This window comes from Silene latifolia, chromosome 9 (genome assembly GCF_048544455.1).
Source record: "Silene latifolia isolate original U9 population chromosome 9, ASM4854445v1, whole genome shotgun sequence".
NCBI classification, from domain to species: domain Eukaryota; kingdom Viridiplantae; phylum Streptophyta; class Magnoliopsida; order Caryophyllales; family Caryophyllaceae; genus Silene; species Silene latifolia.
In genome coordinates this window covers 19,998,519-20,020,101 of record NC_133534.1, presented here as the reverse complement: position 1 = coordinate 20,020,101, position 21,583 = coordinate 19,998,519, and the positions used below count along the sequence as shown (strand labels likewise).

The following is a 21,583-nucleotide window of genomic DNA, read 5'->3' as shown; positions in this document are numbered from 1 at the left end:
GTGAATTGCATTTTCCGGTGTCAATCAAACTCCAAGATGAACCAAACGAGGCCTTATTATTATTATTATTATTATTATTATTATTTATTATTATTATTATTATTATTATTATTATTATTATTATTATTATTATTATTATTGATCTTAAATAGTGGTTGAAATAAAATGTCATACCTTTACTTTTAAGAATATTATTAAACTTCACAATTATTTTATTTTAAATTAAAAGGTTTTGTATAACGATCTTAAATAAATAGATGTAGGTGTAAATTTCAAGTGGTACAATTTCAGGACAGTTAAGTTTAAACTTTTACCAAAAAAAAAAATATATATACAACATTTTCAACCAATATTTCATCATATGAAAAAAAAAATAAAAAAAAAAATTATGAAAAACTTTAATCAATTTATTAACATGTTTTATTACAAAATCAATTAAAATGTTAATTTTATAAGTTAATGATATGTTGTCAATTGTCATTAATTAAGTAAGCAATATAAATTAAAATTAATCAATATTAACCAATCTAAAAATGACATGTGGAATAAAAGTAAATGGTATAAGTAGCCTATTAACTATATAGTATAGATTAACCAATCTAAAAATAACATGTGGAATAAAATTAAATGGTATAAGTAGCCTATTAACTATATAGTATAGATGTCTGCGTGAAGAATGATTGGGTAGGCGTGTGTCAATCTTAACCAAGGTGGCAATGTGAATGTCTATGTGGCTTTTCCACATCCTACGTGGCTTTGTCTAGTTGGCATTTTTTAGGATGCCTTTTAATAGTATTTATAGATAATGAAAAGAGTCAATGGACATCAGGTACCATTAGAGAGTTTAGAAATTATTCTAGTGATTGATTGGAGAAGTTTTAGTGCAAATGACAAGCTTCTTTTGAAGAGTTATTTTGATCTAGAAGCTAATGACTCAAATCCTGTGTTGATGTTGGCATTTACTCTGAAAAATGAAGGTTCTTTCCAATTTTCTACGGAATATCGTGATTCCGCGTCGAATCAAAAAATTGAAGGATGTTAATGTTGACATTGCCTGGGAGAGTGGGAGTACATCGAGTGTGAGTGTATCATGTGCTCTTAATCCGAGTTTGCCGACATTTATGGAATATCTTGATGCACGACTATCGGAGCAGGCCTCTATTTTGGTTGTTGGTTATATGGCTAACTCGGATGTTGATCTGAGACTCCTGGGCAGAAGATGAATAAGGAAGGAGATTGATGAAGACTAATGACAAAATTTTAAGTAGATGGATGAAAATTATGAATTGCGAGATTTTTGAAGATCATTAGGCAAATGGATGAAAAATGAAAGACCATCAGACTTTTAACCCTTAGAATAACAAGGGTGACCTGTTGTTCAGGTTTGCCCGTTTTCTTAGGTTGTTATTGGAAAGTATGGTGTATAGCTTGGATTTAATTGGAATTATTGATAGGATGGAGTAATTACTGCAGACAACCAATATGATGGATTATTGTTATGAAATAACCCAAAATATAATTATGTTAATGGATTTCGAATATTGATAATAGTTGCAAATATGAAGAGAGAAGCTAGAGATAAGGCGGGGTAAAATTGACAACTTATTTAATAATACGGGCAACATTAGTAAAATTTCGGGCAAAAAAAAGCACTGCTTTTAAAAAAAAAGAGGCAGAAAGTTACTAATAATCTCTAACTAACGAAAAATATTACTGCATCAGTTATTATAAATAAGCATTATAACTAAATTGCCATAACAAAAAAAGAATTCTTTATCACATTTTCAAAAGTTTAATAAATACTAATAAAAAATTATAATTTTACTGCGGTTTATTAGGCAAAAAAAAGTTTTTTTCTTTATCACATATTAGTTTGTTACGTAGATAAAATTGGAGGTAAGGGTAAGTTAAGGACCTATGCTATCACTTTTTTTTCCAGTTAAGGGACTAAACAATCCAAGTTTCCGGTTAAGGATTGCAATTCAACTTCCGTTAAATTTATGTTAAGTCATTAAATTCAATCAAACCAAGCTTTTTCGTGTATTTTATTTATAAAATTGATTATCAATTTTCTCTGAAAAATCAAATGTCAATTTCTTACGTACTCTATCCCCTTTCAATCTTTCATGATTGTTTGTCTTTCTACTTTGCGACATCACTTAGTGGCTACATCTTACCTCCAAAATAATCAAAGCAATCCTTGAAAAATTGTCTTCCCGGTTAAGCGCTCAACATATTGGCAATTGGGTCATGCGTTTTGAAGCTACTAGAAGTGAATCTATGGTACGATCATGGTTCAAAATCTTGACCGAGATGTATTGTATCGGTTTTTCATTTTACTAATACGAGATATCGCCCGCGAAATAACTGAGAATTACCTCGATTAGGTAGGGACTCATTACACCGCTTCCGCGACTATGACTGATAGCGAGATTTTGAACCATGGTTATGTTGATAATTTCTCATACTGATAAGATCTTTTTGTAAAGTTAGGTGGAGATGTGGGCAAACAATATTGTAATGCAAGCTACTATACATATTGGCATTGGGGTCACGTTTTTTGCTTAATGCTTAACTTTATTGTAGATTTTTTTTCTTTCAAAGGTTGCATGATATATGATCAGAGGTAAATTGTACAAGAATAATTAAGATGACCGGTATAGTAATCTATTGTATTCTCCTTTCTATTCACACTTTTATCCAAAAAATATGGTCAGGTTTATTTTTTTTTTTTAAATGGTGGGGGATTCATTTCAATGGAAGGGTGGACATGTGAGGGAGGAAAGATGAACATGAGGTGAAGATTGGATCAACATGTAAGGGATGAGGACAGAAGACGAAGAATATCACTCACAACAGAGCACGGAGTTTTAATGTCAGTTTGGGACTTTGGGCTATAGAAATAGAGATGTTAGCAGTGCTAGTAAAATATTTAGCGGTGTTATATAAGAGTCCCTTAACTGGGAATTCTGAAAGTTGAGTCTCTTAAATGTAAAAAAATCCATAGTTGAGGTCCTTATATTAGCCTTTGCTCGATAAAAGTGTATCCCTTTTAAAAAAATATGTAACACGATAAAATTCTTGCAAAAAGATTTAATACATAAAACGTATGATATTAAGCAATTAAATAATACTTATGTAAAAAAGAGTAGGCTTAAATACAACAGAGAAGTAAAACAGGTAACTTTTTTGACAAATTTAATTTTCGCTCCTGGTTGTTGAAACTATCACTGAAACATTTATTTTAAAAATAAAATAAAAGGTAATAGATTTGCACGGAAACATATTTTAGGTAAAAAACGCGAGGTCCAAAATTTCTGTTTTTTTTTTTCCGCGTTCAATTTTTTTTCATAAATCATAACTAAAGAAAATCTGTGTGGCTTTCCTAAAATCTAAACAAATTGTTTACAAAAATTAAAACTAATTTCCGACAATCATAAATAAGAATTCGTTGTAAACGTTATATTAGGTAAAAGTTACTGTAAGAAAACAATCTAATAAAATGTGAAAGTTAAATTATACGAGTAGCAAATACATCATCCTTTTTTAATACAATCGCTAATTAAGTAGTAGACAAATTAAGTAAAACACAAACACTAACCTCAAGCTTTTTGTTTAAACTGAGGAAGTAAGCTAACCTATTACCCTGATTGCAAGCCTATAATACCAACGCCGAAAAAAGTAGTTTTTTTTATTATGTTTGTATGCGGGATTTGAAAAATGAATGTGAAAATTGAAGCTAACACTTTAACCTTTTTATAGATAGATAGTGCAATGAGAAATTATGTATATCTCAATATAATAAGACATAAGACTCTCACTTATCTACAAAAAAAAAAAAAAAAAAAAAATACAAATGCATGCATCAATCCCTTATTGTAGTAGGTGTCAAGACGAAAACGTTAATTTATCTGCAGGAAGACTGAAAAAATGTAAGGAAGACAACATGCATTTCCTTATCCGAACATGTGTTTGAGCCTCTACACACATGAGCATGCTACTGCCCCACATTCTGTAAGAGTTGTCACATGCTGAGAGAAGAAAACAGTTTTTGTGGTCAGATAGAAGAAAAGGAGAAAGGAAGTAATAGCATAAGCGTAAATAGTGATGTCACGTAAGGTACAAGCACTCTCAAAACAGTGTCACAGAAAGTTAAAGACGGTAATCTTTTACAAATTAGAGTTTGAGAGACGACAAAAAAGGGGATAAATTTGTAATGCGATTTTTTTTAGAATCTATATATATATATATAAGAGAGTTTTTTCGATCGATCTGAGAGCGTCCACATCATCAAAAATTAATTTAGGAAAGTATCATAAATAATAATTTTTGATGTAAAAAATAAAGTGGAGAATCTTTTAATTATTATAATATGTATATTTCCTAAATTATATTCAAGTGATATTTCCAATTTTTATATCAACCTTCTACATTTCATTTGGCAAAAAAATATCGTTCAAAAAATTATGAAAATAATATAATTAGCTTTGTGTTAAAAATGCTATCATTAGAGTATAGATTTCATATTCTTTGCACATATTAAAGATGGTGTACTTCGTAATATGTAAAATTGTGTACTCTTTAGTATGTTTTGTCCCACATTGGAAAATAACGTAGGTGCGGTGAATATGCTACATATAAATAGTAGAATTGTCCTACATCGAAAGATTAGTACAAGGTGATGTGATCCTATGATTATAAAAATGAGGCATATTTGGAACTTATGATCCACCCAAAAAAATCTGAGTCTCATAAATATTGTTTTAAAGATCTCTTAAGATTTTCAATCATTATCTACGATATGATATAAAAAATAAAGTGAAAATCGTTGGGATCTACCCGGAAAAGAGTTAAGAACATACAAAACTAAGCTAAAAGTTTTACTAATGGTAGTCTCAAACTAAGCTAAAGGTTTTACTAATGGTAGTCTCCTGACAGAGTACAAAACTAAAGAAATAATGTCGGTAAAAAAATTATGAAAATAATATTATTAGATTCATGGTAAGAAATGCTATCATTAGAGTATGTATAGATTTGATATAATTTGCACATATTAAAGATGAAGTATTTCATAGTATGTTATATGTCCCACATTGAAAAATAATATAGGTGTGACAAATATATTACATATAAAAAATAGAATTTTCCCACATCGAAATATAACATAAGGTGGGTGATTCCATGATTATAAATAAGAGGCATCCTTGGAACTTAGGCATCAACCCAAAATCATTTGAGTATCTTAAGTACTGTCTTGGAGTGCTCTTAAAAGTTTATATCATTATATTTTCTACCTATTGATTTTATATGTCCCACATTTAAAAAATAATGTAGGTGTGTTAAATATACTACGTACGTTTAAATACTATAATTAGAATTGTGTTAAAAAAAATTCTATCATTAGAGTATAGGTTCATATAATTTGCACATATTTTTATTATGATAAAAAAAATAGAAAACAAAGGTATGAATATTAATAGATAATATAGTATTTACTTATTATTAAATCGGGTTGGATGTCGAATTAGGTTCAAAAAATATGATGTACTTTTAAATATGTTATTCATCTTACATTGAAAAAGAATGTATGTGTGATAAATATATACTACGTATAAATAGTTGAATTGTCCCACATCAGAAGATTATCATAAGCTGAGGTGATCCCATGATTATAAATAGGATTTATCCTTGGAACTTAGGTATCACCCCAAATATATTAATCTCTCAAAGTATACTTATTATATAAGAGACTTTAAACATAATCTTGAATTAAATGTTAAATTTTTAAAGTTGTAACATTTTTTTTAGGTGGGAGAAAGAGCGATAAAATGGTCAGTATTATAACGGAAATTTTTCATGATACCCTCGAATTTTGGTATATTACACATAATACCCCTAATTTTAAGTTTCTACATATAATACCCTTGTGTTTACTTTTTTTTTCATAACGCTATTACTCCTATGAGTAACTAGATGAGTAATTGAGCATGCCATGCTATTTGTGTTTTGTTATTTAGGTATTAAATGTTAGTTTATTAAATAAAATATGTATTTAGGAATTAGATAATGAAGTGTTTGTGTAATAGATAATAAAAGAAAAAGGCATCCCCAACTCATAAGAGTAATGGGCTTATGACGGAAGTTGTCAAATGGTATTTTGAGAAAGAAAAAGGTGAACACAAGGGTACCATTTGTAGAAACTTAAAATTAGGGGTACCATGTGTAATCTATCAAAGTTCAAAGTTACCATGAGAAATTTCTAATATTATAATGATATAGTTAATTAAATTTCATTTAAAAGAGAGAGATATTCGTACCAATAAAACAATAAAGAGGGAATTATTTTTTAATTGTTATTTTATTGCCACGCCATCAAACTTAACGTTCATTTAATAACCTTTACAGTAGGGGGTATCATGGGCAAAAAAATGGAACCTCAAGGGTACCGTAGGCAGATTCTTAAAAGTAGGGGTAACATGAAAAATCTGACAAAATTAAAGGGTACCACGGAAAATTTCCGTATCTCAATTATGAAATTTTTTTTTGAAGAAAAACAACGTATAAATATTAATGGAGAGTACTTGATCATATTATTAAATTTAAATATAACTATTAGATATAATGAGTAGCAATTGTCCGTATTCTGTATTCGGGATCTGGTTGGATGTCGAACTAAGTGGAAAAAAGATAGTGTAATTCTGAGTATGTTATTTGTTCCACATTGAAAAATAATGCAGGTTTGATGAATATATATTACGTATAAATAGTAGAATTGTCCCACATCAGAAAAATAATCCAAGTTTGGTGAATATATTACATATAAATAATAGAATTGTCCCACATCGAAAGATTAGTATAAGGTAGGGTGATTATATGATTATAAATAAGAGTTAACCCAAGTATATATTAATCTTTTATTTTTTTTTGAAAGAGATATTTTAATAATATGTAAGCCAATCATTAGACATAGAATGTAAACATTAAACCCTTATAACATTTTTTTTTTGCGTTATAAATAAGTTTATTACCCCGTTGCAACGCGGGCATTCAAACTAGTAAGTAAATAAAATAAGCTAAATTTGTGTTTTGTGAAAGAGAAAATTAATTATTCCAAATCCAACTAATAATCTGCCAAAAATTTGCAAGAACTAAAGTAATACAAGCACAGAAAGCTATCTAATAGAACGAAAAATGACGGTAGAAAACTGACCTCAATATGAACCTTATTCAGAAAGAATCATCGAATACTAACGTTACAACACATGGAATCATTTTAGTCCGCTAATTGAGACGATTTTCAAGTACTGATGCAGAAAAGCAGCTGCGAAGAAAAAAATTTCGGGAGGAAAAGCAGCCATGAGGAAAGCATCAAGGTATTAATTTAGACAATGACTAATTTTGATGGAGTAGCAGAGCATGTGATGGAAGGACAAGAAGCCACGAGATAATTAAACAAAGAATGCAAAAAATCAAACTCCCTCTAGACTATTGTATTGCAGTAGTTAGCGTAGCACCATCATATACTGAAATGGTCTTTTTTTCACAAAAGACGGACAAACTTAAAAGATGTATGCATAGAAATTGGGATACAATGGGCCTCCTTCAGAAAATATATTAACTCACAAAGGTCCATATTTTATATTGAAAACAAAGCGGTTTACTTACTTACTTACTTGTCAGCAACTTAATCCATGCTTGAAATTATTTCCTGTTACATTGGAATTCCTCGTCTACATCAATCACAAAGAAGAAGTTTATGGCTTGCGCATATTTATTACAATTACCAACTTGGGTTTTCGGAAATAGCTGGTTTTATACCTGGCAATTAAACAAAAAATCACTACGGCTAGATTTCGCAATTGATAAACAGGGTTTCCATTTTTGGACTGGATAAAGTGAACCAAGTAAAATCACTCGCTACACCAAACTTTCAAAAAATAGTTAAGATTATCGATCTTTGCTACCCAAAATTCTTAAATATGAGACCTTAAATGAGTATACAACAACATGAGCAAAATTCGCTACCCAAAATTTTATTTCTAGGGTTCACCCTGTAATAAATTCCTTGCTCTTTAGTTGGGTAACAAATCTTAAATTTTTGTGCAGAGCAGTAGAGCACCTAAGTAAATTCCGTGTTAGGTAAACAAATAACTGGGACGGATGGAGTATTCCAAAACTCAACAACCAAACTAAAATCACAAAGAAGCAGTAAAAATCTAATAAATATAGAATAAATGATCAAAATCATAAAAGCAACATTTTAAAATTCGAAGCAATACCATAAGCACAATGAATGAAGACCGGTACACCATGAGACCTCTTCCTGCAAGCCCATTTAACAACAGATTCAATCTGACTCGGCCTCGAGGACCGAGTATCCCAGGTAGGAATACACAAATACCCATTCTTATCAAACCCATTAACCTTAGGAAATTCACAAGTACAATCAATAACCATGAACTTATCAGAAAGTTGTTTGGTATGTTTCATAGCAATATATTTGGGCATATTAGCTAATAGAATCATGGACATTAAAATATAACTTGTATACAACGACTGTATGCATACGCTAATCCTATTTAATATAGTTACCTGGACATAGATATATATCGTTACAGAGAAAAGGAATGCGGGGAAAAAGGACAAAGGAACTGAAAGAAAAAGCATTTATTTAGCTGGGACAATTCATCGAACATCTGATGAGCATACCCAGAAAATAAAATTGAGGCTAAGAAGTTGTGTGTACCAAATTTCAAAAAACCGCCAAAACCCAAATTTTCCACAATATATGGCAAACAAAATAGTAAGAACAAAAGCTAGGAAACTCACCATAGTAGGTAGATTCTGTAGGGCAAACTCTTGGACTCGAATTTTGTAATGATCAGATTCATTCCAACAGTATTCCGACTTAGATAAAAGTAAATTATAGTGTAACCTAACTGAGAGAAATATGTAGAAGAAAATGGATAACGAAATCAAAAGATCGAGTTTACGAGAATACACATGCAGGGAAGACATTGAAATAGTACTGAAGATATGTTTGTGCGACAAAATGCATCAAGTGAATGAGGATAATATTTGGGGAAAAAGTGTAAGATGACACAAGAACAGGGAAGGAGGAAGGCGGGAAGGACAGCGAAGGACAGAAGCACACTTAATATAGTGTCAACGCAGTATCCTCTTTTATTATAAGTATAGATATAGATACTGTATATGATACCCTTAAATTAAGGGATGAGAGTAAGTATTGAGGTCGAATATATTGAAGTTCATCCATTCAACAACACATCTCGCATTACTTTCAGGAACCATGGCCATGCATGTGAAACATTCTCTCGAGCTTAGCTATTATTCCCTCTATCTGGTCATTTATTTGCCTATTTTATTTTGACTGTCTTACTCCATTGTCTGACTTTCTATTTTAGAATGATTTTAATTGGCAATTGAATCCTCCATGTAAACAAATGACCGGGATGAAGGGAATATATGCAACCTTTTACCAAGTAAGTCGTTCTCATAATGGATCTCAATTTTATACAAGAATTAACCAAATAGGTTTGGTGTGGTGGTTGCTCACGTTATTCCTTAACCTAAGGTCAGGAGTTTGATCCCTGCCCATGAGAATGGAGCAAACCCTTTAACCAGCAATTTAACTCTTCGTAAGAGCACCCGCAGCAAGGGAATTATACTCTTGTGGATGGTGGATACCTTGATTTACACAATTACACCCAAAAGAAGATGAAGCTAGAGAAAAAGAAGAAAAACGAAGAATACGAGTATTGCAAAGTATGCAGAATCAATCACAATCAAGGTCGTCGCCATAACTTCTTCCCTCGTCATACTAATTCTCTCTCCTCTCTTTTCTCTCGCTTCCTCAACAAGCTTTCTCTCCTCAATTCCTCAATTTCTAACCCTACTTTCAATCTTCCTCATCATGCTTCTTCAATTTCCCCAGAACCTTTCTGGTGTATTTTCTGTGAATTCGACGTCGACAATGCCGGCTCCTCCTTCACTAGGTAATTCTAATTCATGTGTTTTTATTGTTTTTTTTTTTTTAGTTTAATTGATTTGTTAGAATTGTGGAGAAAATTAATTGATTATTGAATTGAATTGAATTGAATTGAATTGAATTGAATTGAATTGAATGGAAGTGGTAATGTGATAAAGCATTTAGCGAGCGAGGATCATTTGAAGAATGTGAAGCAATTTTTGTGTAAGTATGGTGCTGGAAGTAACAAGCTGGATTCTTTTCGAGTTACCGAGACCAAATTCGCTGAGGTATGCTTTTTGTTCTTGTTCTCTTGATTAATGATTAACAAACTCGATTTTGTTCATGTTGTGAATCTTTTTAGTTTGATTAACGATTACTGTTTGTGGAACTGTTTTGCTTAAGACCGTCTTAAGCCTACAACATACGGAGTAGTTACTGTAGTTATGATTATAAACTTATGACGATCTCAAATGAAGTTTTGTACGGTTCTATATGCGATTTAAATTCTGTTAAAATGTATGATTATGTTCAGAATTTCAGATTGTAATGTATGAAGAAGAGCTTTTGTTTTAAGACATTATATTTTATAGGATGCTTGATAAACTAAGGGATGAGCTTGAACAAGATTTTGTGCACTTGAGAGTTTAGAACAAAAGGAACATAAAAAACGTACTCACAACATATAGGGATAAAACTAAGTGATGTTAAACGTCATGTTGTATATCGTTGGAGATATGGTGAATGATGATTTAATGCTAAATGGATCCTACGGGAGAAGTTATTATTTGAGCCAGTTAGACTATTAATTTGTGTTTGGTGTTTTGGTGATGCTAAGTTGTTTCTGTCTTTTGTACCGTTGTTCTATGATGATATCTTGTAGGTTATGCATTCGATGTCGTAGATGAGGTAAATATGTAATTGCTGCTGTTATTCTCACTGTACGATGCTTTCTTTCTTTATGTTTTGAGGTTGAGTGTCTCATCGAAGAGGCAATTTTTTTTTGTCTGATCAGACTACTTTTCGTGTGTTAATCAGCTCACGATGTACCATTAGAATAGGAAAGGGTCTTGTATTGTAGGTTTACCTGTATTTTTTTCCTTCCAGGTAGAATCAGTTATTAGCATATTTAGCAATCTTATTTCTGGATGGCTTTCTACGCGTCGCAATTGGGTCCTTACAACATGAAGTCGCTTACAGTTATTTGCTTATTCCAGAATTATTCTTTTTTGTGGATTGTTTTTTTGAAGTTGTTATGTGGTACTTTTGCAGTGGGAGAAGTGTGAAGTCTTAAGATGTAAAGCTGCAGCAACAAGTGGGATATGCCAGGGATCTCTATCCCATGAATCAAATGATATCCAACAAAACTACGGAATCTTGAATAATTTTGACAATAATAATATTCACTTTCTTGCATCCAATCTGTCAAATAATGTTTTGCCTTTACAGTATGATACAAATGAGAATTACCAGGTATGTCATTCAGATATCTCGGAAGCTGATAAAACTGGCCGTCCATATCCGGATCTTGGCTTACCGATTCCTCAAGGCTCTGAACATGGTTTAAACACTTGGAGCTCAACATACACTGGTATCCATCCTCAATTCTACTTTCCTACTTGTAAATATTTAATCGTAGATCTCTATCAAGTAGTTCATCGACATCCTTTTGTGTTTCCCAGACTATGGTAGTGTACGTCCTCTTCCTTCTACTGGTGCAAATTTGCTCGCAAAAGGTCCTGCCCATGGAGAGGTAAGCTTGTCAATTGTTATTTTTTGTGATTTATGTTTTATCCTCAAAGCTTTGATTTATGGTCTCTGACTTTTTGTTCTTGGTATGCTTTACTTTGCATGCTGAATTTGTCTGCCCGCCTCCCCCTCTTCCCAAAGAATCAAGAAATACTCCGTAGAAAGAAACATGAAATAATTTTGGCCAGGAAAATGTGGAAAAGGATTATATATGAAATGCTTAAAATGATTACTTGATTTTTATATCTGTGCTTCTTCTTGCCTGTAAAGCCACAACTATTCCATTCCTTCACAGCTTCGTCTACTATGATTAAACTATTAAAGCCCCAATTCATGCTATCCTCTTTCTTCTATGACCATGCTGAATATCTTCAGTTTTGCACTTGATTGTTTTTATTGTTTTTCTATGTTGCTAGGTCCAGATTAATCGACCCACAACTACCAGGGAGCCCTATCTTAATGGTAAATATCTCTTTCTTGAGGCTCACAGCGTTGGTTCACAAAATCTGACAGAAAGATTTTCCTCCGAGATGTGTCGGGATCGAAAAAAATTGATACGAGACATCTCAAGGCGAAGATAGAAATGGAAAATTTCCGGCCAAGTTATTCCTTGGTTTTGTAAATCGGTCAGCTCGGTCAATACGACTCGGGAAGGGTCCAAAATTTTTACTGAGTCAATTTTTTTTTTTTTTTATGAAGGCACTATTGCAGTGTTGTTTTTTTATTATAAAATGATAATGTTGGCCAGAATAGTTACTCCAACTGACAATGGACAATTAAAATAGCTATAAAATTTTCTTATGGAAAAACCACCACAATAACAGTGGCCAAGTCCACAGCAGCCTCATCATGTACGTTTTTGAGACACCGTTACTGCGATAATGAACGTGACTGATATAGTGATACCACGATTTCAAACCATGGTTATAGCTTCTCCAGCCTTCATATATTTTTGTGGTCTTGTTTCTTGTTAGAGGAAGTGGCCTGGGTTTAATTTTGTAGTGTATATTTTGTGTCTTAATACCGATTCGAATGCTGCCACAACAAAGGCCTGATTTTCGCTCTTCTGATTTTCCCCTTTTAGGTTACCAGACTCTCAGTAGGATTACTTCTGGGAAATCGGATGACGATAAAGGAAATGTTTACTCCGGGGCTCCTCCTCCTTGGCTTGAAGAAGCTGAAACAGTTGAAGTTGGGCAATCCACGACAACCAGATCAATTATTGCTCAAACGAATTGCAGAAAGGCGAGTAAATTAAACCCTAAGAGGGTGGGGGCTGCGTGGGCAGAGAAAAGGAAAAGAGAACTGGAGATGGAAAAGAGAGGGGAGATTGTTGCCAATACATCAGCTCCTGACTGGCTTCCTAACTTCGGTAGTGTTTGGCAATCTGGCAGCCAAAAAGAGTCATTGAAAGAATTTAAGAAGGAAAAGGTCGATGTGTCAAAAGCCGATAGTCAACCTGAGGCCAAGATCAAATTACAGCCATACATCAGCAAACGGATGGTAAGCTTCCTGCTTTATGGCTTTTGTCTTGTGTCTTAACTCGTAATTGCTTTCAGCGTGCCATGAAAACGGAATCTTTGTAATGATGCTGGATGCCACTGGATCAAGGGGATGGCCTTAATATTTCAATGCAGAATTACTTTTGACCTTTGACTTGCAGAAACACAAAATTGCATCACATAACGTCTATTGCAGAACAAAAAAGCCCAGGGAGTCATTATACTTTATTCCATCATAATCGGGAGCTAAAGAAGAGCGATGAATGTTTCTTAGATAGCATGTGTTGTTATAGTAAATGTTTAAAATTGAGTTGATATCGTAAATGTTTAAAATTTGAACGATGCATTTAGGTTTTGTTTGGATGGAGTAATTTGGAGGGAAATGAAGGGATGTAATTTCACTTATTTTGATAGTAAATTGGGTTGAGGGAAATGGACCTTACATGGTAGATTAAAATGCTTCTTCATTTGTAAGGAAAACATCGTGCTTCATTCCGCCTCCTTCCCTTCCCCCCTCTCTTCCTCTACTAGTGTATCCAAACATACGCCTAATGCAACTTTTTTTCATGGGAAATCAAATCATGATGGAATTTTCTTTGCCGCTAATTCTTCATTTTGTTGAAATGATTTCTTTATACTTGCAGCGACTTGGGACAGACACCTTTTCTTCTGGAGGTGTTCAAGAAGCTGGTGATACGTCATAGATCCTAATATGATGTCCACTCAACATCCAAAGAGCTTTTACACAATGTTAATGACCTGCGTATTTCTGCATAGTTTCAAATTTGCCGCAGGCCGCAGCACTGCATTGCAACCCAGTTATAGAGTATAGAGGTTTCAAGGATCGTCTCAAGTGCGTTATGAGCAGATATCAACTACAACTATTGCGCAATGGATTAGATCAAGCTGCTACAGTTGATTATGAGATCCAAGTCTCAGAGTTAAACACCATGTGTTCAAGTACAAGTTGTGCATCGGTTAGTTTCAAGTGAAGCTTGCAAGTCACTATCAAATATCCTAGCAAGGATTAGGACCAGCCAGTATTTCTGAGACTCCATTGCTCCTTAATATCACGCGTCGTGTTGTTTGATGGGGTTGGGTTCGTATCCTTGTCTTTAAGAATGTTGGGAATGCATGGGACTGTGTATGCTAATTATGCTATTGATAATGCCGATTTGTTGTTGGCGTTTGGGGTTAGGTTTGATGATCGTGTGACTGGCAAGTTGGAGGTGTTTGCTAGTCGGGCTAAGATTGTGCACATTGATATTGATTCGGCTGAGATTGGGAAGAATAAGCAGCCTCATGTGTCGATTTGTGCTGATCTTAGGGTTGCGTTGGTGGGTTTGAATAAGATTCTGGAGGCGAGGGTGAGGAAGAGTAAGTTTGAGTTTTCAGAGTGGAGGGAGGAATTGGATGAGCAGAAGAAGAAGTTCCCTTTGGGTTTTAAGACGTTTGGGGATGCAATTCCTCCGCAGTATGTTATTTAGGTTCTTGATGAGTTGACCTGTGGGGAAGCCATTGTAAGCACGGGTGTTGGGCAACATCAGATGTGGGCTGCTCAGCATTATAAGTATAATAAACCTCGACAATGGTTGACCTCTGGTGGGCTTGGAGCGATGGGATTTGGGCTTCCGGCTGCCATGGGGGCTGCTGTAGCAAGGCCTCTCTGTCTAAAATTTCCTTATATTGTGTAAAACATAACTAGCCTAGCTCCACGAACCATAATGAGCTTATACCGCATTCGTATCTTTCCGATTGGTTCCGTTGAGTTTTTACTCGTTAAAACCATTTCAAAATAAAATGTTAAATAAATAAACAAGGCAGCTAGAAATGAACTTGGTTAAAGACAATTAGATAACCAGAACGGAGGAAGTATATTCTCAGTCATGGTGGATCTTATGAAACTTGTTTTTAAGAATTGGCATACAGATGAGAGTAAACACTCCTTGTTCGACGAACTACAATAAGACTAGTTACTACTATCTCAGAGACTGCCACATTTGACCCAAGTATCCAGCTGCAAGCATTAATGACACAAACATTAGCCATAAATTCTCTCCTCGGTGAGGACCCCCGCCTTCTCTTGACTCTGACAGCTCCTTCGGCTGCTGCTTGGAAGAGCTTAGACTTTCTTCTATTTAAATTTCCGTCTCCCTTTACTTCTCTCTCATCATCGGTTTCTATCTCACTTTCAACCTCACTAAGAAGAATCTCGGGTTGGTCTTGTTTTGATTTGTTGGATTCGGGAACTTGGGGGTCCGACATAAGGTTCTCTTCAACTGACGAATATGCTGGCTTGGAGAAGAATGTTAATATGATAAGGATAATTATAGGAAGAATCAAAATGACAAATAAGATGAGTGAGAACAATATCATTCTTGTACGAGCAAGACAGGCATGATATAAGCAGCCAACAAAAGGCAAACGCCATAGACAAAGGTGAAGCTCATGGCATCCGAAGGCCTTGCTTGCCTGAAAGAACACCATTAAAATGATCCGAGTCATTATTGGTGGAGCTGATCATATGATAGACTTGGTTCAAAATTGAAAGCATCTTTTATAATTTTAAAACTGTAAGGTGATCAAATAGCAGTTGATGATTGAAAGCATCTTTTATAATTTTAATCATAAAATGAAATTAAATGGCTCCGTGAGACAGCAAAGATAAGGAAATGAAGAGCAGTCTCAGAAGTCATAATTCTGAGACTGTTACCAATACTTGGGGTGGATAACAGGAAATGTTATTCCAATAATATATAGTTTCAGTAGATGATACAAAACCAACTACTGCCTTGCCACCTATCAAATTCAATATAGAATCATAAAAACACAGGTGATGCCAATCCATGCGATAGCTTCAAAGAAGCAAACTATAGGGTTGAGTTTACACCCTCTTTGTCCCATGGCTGTTCCAAATTGCTGTGCTGCTGCTGCTGCTGCTGCCTCTTGGACCATTTTCTTATTTTCTTATAAAAATATACTCCCTCCGTCTCAGTCATTTGTTTACTTATTTCATTTATTTATAGGTGTCTTGTTTACTTATGCTTTAACTATATGGACCATTTTCTTCTGGCTTACAATCTTACACCGACTAACTGCACATTTGGAGCTTGACTTCAAGAATTCCTAGTTTCCTCCCTCTCCGTTACCTATTATTAATTGTGAAAAATTCCAACTAAAATTTGTCATGATATCTAGTTAAATTCAGATTGTCAATTTTTTTCCTCAAGTTTCAAGGGAAATTGAGGATCTGGATACATCTTAGAATCGGGTTAATTCCTCTCATAAAAAGTTGACAAAAGGGACTCAAATTAAATTAATCCAATGGTCTTTATCGCGCTAGTCAGCCTTTTATTAATACAAGTAACAAGAATAAAGCAAAATCCCACAAAATTGGTTGTCATTGTAAATTGTAAAGTAATATTCATTCAATAAAATCATCGACCCAATCACCATTATAGATAATCCAAAATCAGCTTCAACCCACCCCCGGATTGGGGTATGAATAACTCCCATACATGTTAGAATGTCCAGTAAATTGCTCATCAAAGTCCGAAAGGACACATAACAAATGTACCAACGAACCCACGAACAAGATACCAGCAAGCAGTAGCAAATATATCACAATGTCATGCTAAAGCTCAGAAACTGCACTCGAACTAACATATAAACACGTTCCTGCAACCTAAACTGACTTGAGTTTCCATCTGTTCAAACCAAGTATCAACACAGCATATCCCATCCATCATATATTCATATTTCTGCAAGCTAATTAACACATTTTTCTGCTCAACCTGACACACACAAACTTAACCGTGAACAGAACCTACAGCTAATGCTAGTACAAAATGCCCAGTAGGAAAGGTCGTAATTGAATAAGGGAACTATTGCCAAGATCAGTTCAAAGTTCATATCATCTGACACAATTAAACCCCATTTTGAGTCTTTCCACAACAATACAAAGTTTGCTTCATTTATACCGATTTTACAATACACGTCCTCCTCCCAGAAAATATACTACATACATTAAAATAAATGAAGCAAACCTGAGAGATTATTTTGATGAAGCTTGACTTGGATTCATTTTGACAAATGAGACAAGACTTCGAATTACTCAACAAAATATCCATAATGTAAAGTTACCCATTTTCAGATCAGTTATAAGCTCCGGAGATCCAAGCTACCTCCACGAAGATCCAATTTTCATCTTGACAATCGCTGGTGTAGATCATCAGCCAACGTCTGCCTCAAATTCTCCCCATAATAATAAAATGACTTCTCACTTTCTAACACCCTTGGGGGAGATCCACGCTCATCAGGATCCTTCCAAAGTGGGGGCTCCGGTTCCCTTGCAATCTGACATAAGTTATGCAGCACACAACAAGCTACAATGGTTTGAGGAGCGTGATTTAAACCCACGTTCATATTTTGCAAAATTTTCCATCTCCCTTTAAGCAATCCAATGGCCTCCACAGCAGCTAATCTACCCTTCATAAGGGCTGCATCAAATGCATTCTGGGCAGGTGTGCCCCTACCATTACCCGAGAAAGGAGTAAGCAGGAATGACAGCAAAGGAAAACACCAGTCTCCAACAATGTACGGCCTAACTGGATGACCCCTCACGTTAACCACTTTGTCCCAAACGACATCCCCGGACATGAGTTTATTGTATAGGACACTATCCCTAAAATGGGTAGCGTCATCAACACGTCCGGGGGCCTTTACACAAACATCCCAGAAGACTTTCTTGCGGTCAGCCACAACCTGGAGTTGAATGGCAGGAAACCCGTATTGACATTGAAAAGAGGAAGGATCACTAACATCGGTAGGGAGGTTACGAAGTTTAACTGAGGTTGAATCAATAGCACCACAGAGATTTGGAAGTGAGGTCAATTCCTCAAAAGCTTGAGTAGTCTCATGGAGACGTCTTCGCCCAACAGGGATTTTGATAAATTCCGAGTAAAGCTTGGTGGAGAGTAGGCGAGTGACCATGTTGGTGATCTTGGAGACAAGGTAAGGGTCAAGAGAGTAACGCTTGGCTAGCGTCTTGGCAGAAAGGCCATGGCATAGACGAGAGAGCACCATGGCCACGGCATAATCAGGGGGAAGAGAAAGGTTAGATTGGGCAATGTGGGGCTTAAGCTTATCAACAACAGTGGTAAAGACAGGATAGGAAAGCCCATAAGATGAACGCCATTGGGCATCGCGAACAAGAGGGTCCATGGACCAGATTAGCTCGGTGGAGAGGGCACGGAAGGCAGAGAGAGAGTAGTCAGAAGGGGAAGAGGAACGGGAAGGAGAGGAGGAGGAAGATCGAGATGAGGATGAAGACGAAGGACGTGAAGAAGCAACAAAGGAGAGAACCGAGGCTATGGTGAAAAAAAGAAGAGGCGCGGCTGAGGAGGAGGAGAGGAGAGAGGACGGAGAGGTTGTGGAGGAAGTTGAGAATGAGGTGGAATCGGACGAAAAGAGCGAGGAAGTAGGATCCAAATAGTTCTGCAAGTGCAGGAGGTTAGATAGCATTAGTATAAATGATTGATCCATCTTGGCTCTCTTCTCGTTCCACCTTCAGAACAATCACAAGGAATTTACCAATGCCAGAATATGACAGTTATAGTACATATATTAAGTACCAAAACCACCAACTGAAACGGTTCAACAAGAGCAGTAAAGTTCACGCAGCCCAGCAAATGCAGTCCACAAAGCCTGAATCTGAGAAGAATATAAATAAAAATTGAAACTTAAAATCTCAAATTAATAAACCAACTACAGAAAACCAACTACAGATTATTTTATGCATATGAGGTGTAGCAAAAGAGAACTAAAAAAATTGTCTTACCTACAATTAGACAAATTAATATATAACTCCCATAATAACACAAGTCAAGTTCGATAAACGAAGATATACTACCCCTACATTCATTTGGATCAATTCACTACATTTGCATATGGCCAAGTTTGTGGATGGAAAATGCATATAAAGTAAGTGGATAGGCGATGGACCAACAAACTTTTGAGAGGGTAACTTGCCTTTTAGTAGTTGAAATCTACTCGAAAGTAGAGATGTAGGGAATTGTTCCCAATTGCCCAAAAAGATAAATGTAGTAAATTTAAATGAATGAAGTGAGTAATACAAAGTTCCATGCTCGAAAAACATGTATAGCAATGAAACTACAACAGAAACATAAAAAACGCAAACAGGTTTCCATGAAAAACAATGTAATTCGAGCCAGATAGAAAACAGGAATAAAAATAGAGTTGTTAATAGGAAGAACAAAGTCGAAAATTTTGTGGTGAACAGAGAAAAGCGATCACTGAAACCAGGCCATTATCGATCATAAGAATTCGCAATTACCGCTAATTAACAAAATACTAATAAATCAATCTGACAAACTGGTCTGTGGCAAATTCAGATAATCGGATTTAAAACTCAAAGTAGAACTGATATAATTACATTCATTAAACTATGATTAAACCTCAAGTGTTTATCAATGAAGATCTTCAGGCGGTTCTGAGGATCGCCTGGAGGGGTGGTGGCCTAGGGCCCAAGCTAGAAAGGGGCCCATTGTTCAGAGTTTTAAAATAATAATAGTGGTAGGAAAAGAAAAAAAATCTAATTTAGTAAAAACAAAGCAATACTTTTCTAATTTCTCACCCTGACTCTCTACCCTCTTTTTTTTCTTTTTTTTTTCTAAGACCCGAATTCCCAACTCTTTTCTTCTTTAATTGCAAATTTAGAATTTAAAAACTCATCTTCTAATTCCTAAGCAACGGTTTCTTAATTTCAATGGCACAAGATATAAGATATATGATCACTGATTGACTGATTGAGTCGATCATAACCTTAAAGCTTTGATTGAGATGGTCTTCAAATGTGGTAGGGTGAGGCTCTTGATAAAAGTTAACGCCTTAATTAAGAGTTAATCTTCTTCCACTACCACCACCCTTAATCCACCTTACAGAATCCCAAGAACTGCAGCAAACCCACTATTAATGTTTTGCCGCAACTCCTTTGGTCAACCACCGCCAAAATTATTGGCCACCAGCCTCTTGGCCAAATTACCACCAAAATTGCATTATCTCACTATTAAAATTCGACCACCACTCCTTTGGTCACTATTAAAATTCGGCCACAACCCCTCATGGTAGATATTATTTTTTAGCGAAAGCAGCAAACTACTCGCCCAAAACCCGGCATGGCTCATCCCAAAATCCACAAAGTCTCTTCCGCTACACGAAAGAATTGCATTATACCCACTCCAAATTATGACACTATCCTTCTCTCACTACCAATTTCGGCCACCATCTTCTTATTCTTCTACTGGATTTACCCCAAAAGAATAAGAGGACAATTATCTAGAGTAATTAATGCATTTTTTTTTTGTAATTGGAAAGGTATACGCAAAAATAAAATTCAAACACCACTGATTTCACTTGCATTAACTAGCACATGTACATTATCCCTGAAAATCAAATAAGCAAAGCTCAAAGTTTAAAGCATTCATTCATTAACTAGCACACTCTTCGACAAATCATCATCAGTGTAAAATCAGACGAAACATATGAAATTAAGAACAAATTAATATCAATTGAATAGCAAATTAATAGAGTACTAATTTAAGGGCAAATTAGTTTGAATAGAAAACTGAATAGCAAATTCGTATGAGATTCAATTCAAATAAGCATATGAAATAAAAAACAATAAAAAGATTAAAATCGTACTTACTAAATAATTGATGGAATCGAAATAGGAATACAAAAAGAGGGATTTATCATTCTTGCTGGTCGTCGTCTTCGCCGGTCACTATCGTCGTCGGCTGCCGTGTAATCTCAGTTTATGGTTAAGAGGTGGGTTTCGGCCTTTTGGGTTCAAGGAAAGAATTGGGATTTTGGTAAAGAAAGACAGTCAAATAGGTGTCCAATTGTCCATCCATATTCGAGTCCATACTTGGTACATTGATCAATTCGTTGAGATTGTTTTTTCCAAATATCTAATGGTCCTAAATTTGTTCATAAATATATTCATAAAAGTAAAGGTAAAAAATAAAAGTTAGAAAAAAAATTATTATTAAATGGGGTTGAGAGAACGAAATGGAAAGTATCATAATCTAGAAAATAGAACCATATGTGTTACTTAGAGCAACCACAGTAGAGAGGATGGTTTCATCCTCTTATTTTTTCTCTTTCTTTCTATTTTTTTGACACCTCATTCCCTCTTTCATCCACCTCATTTACCACTATCTACATCTTCTTCATTTTTACTACTCCCTCCTATTCCACATAACCGTCCCATTGTCCATTTTCGTCGATTCCCAATAATGTCTCATTGTCCATTTTTTGTAAG

The 21,583-nt window shown here is 34.8% G+C and overlaps 2 protein-coding genes and 1 pseudogene across 3 annotated transcripts; 2 read left to right on the top strand and 1 right to left on the bottom strand.

Moving 5' to 3' along the window:
* Positions 1-9,690: 9,690 nt before the first annotated feature.
* On the top strand, positions 9,691-15,001 carry LOC141599362 (TITAN-like protein). Its single transcript, XM_074419353.1, has 7 exons — positions 9,691-10,016; positions 10,152-10,278; positions 11,261-11,579; positions 11,671-11,741; positions 12,154-12,199; positions 12,822-13,240; positions 13,884-15,001. The coding sequence occupies exons 1-7, from the start codon at positions 9,739-9,741 to the stop codon at positions 13,941-13,943; spliced, it is 1,320 nt and encodes a 439-aa protein (XP_074275454.1). The 5' UTR covers positions 9,691-9,738; the 3' UTR covers positions 13,944-15,001.
* Positions 14,329-15,001, top strand: LOC141599365 (acetolactate synthase 1, chloroplastic-like; annotated as a pseudogene).
* Positions 15,002-17,110: 2,109 nt separating this feature from the next.
* Positions 17,111-21,171, bottom strand: LOC141599363 (protein ALP1-like). 2 transcript variants are annotated; one of them, XM_074419354.1, is made up of 2 exons: positions 20,966-21,171; positions 17,111-18,951 (listed from the first exon to the last, which is right to left on the bottom strand). In XM_074419354.1, the coding sequence occupies exon 2, from the start codon at positions 18,781-18,783 to the stop codon at positions 17,443-17,445; it is 1,341 nt and encodes a 446-aa protein (XP_074275455.1). In that variant the 5' UTR covers positions 18,784-18,951; positions 20,966-21,171; the 3' UTR covers positions 17,111-17,442. The 2 variants fall into 2 exon arrangements, with proteins under 2 accessions (XP_074275455.1, XP_074275456.1); XM_074419355.1 differs by lacking the exon at positions 20,966-21,171 and adding an exon at positions 19,079-19,189.
* Positions 21,172-21,583: the final 412 nt, after the last annotated feature.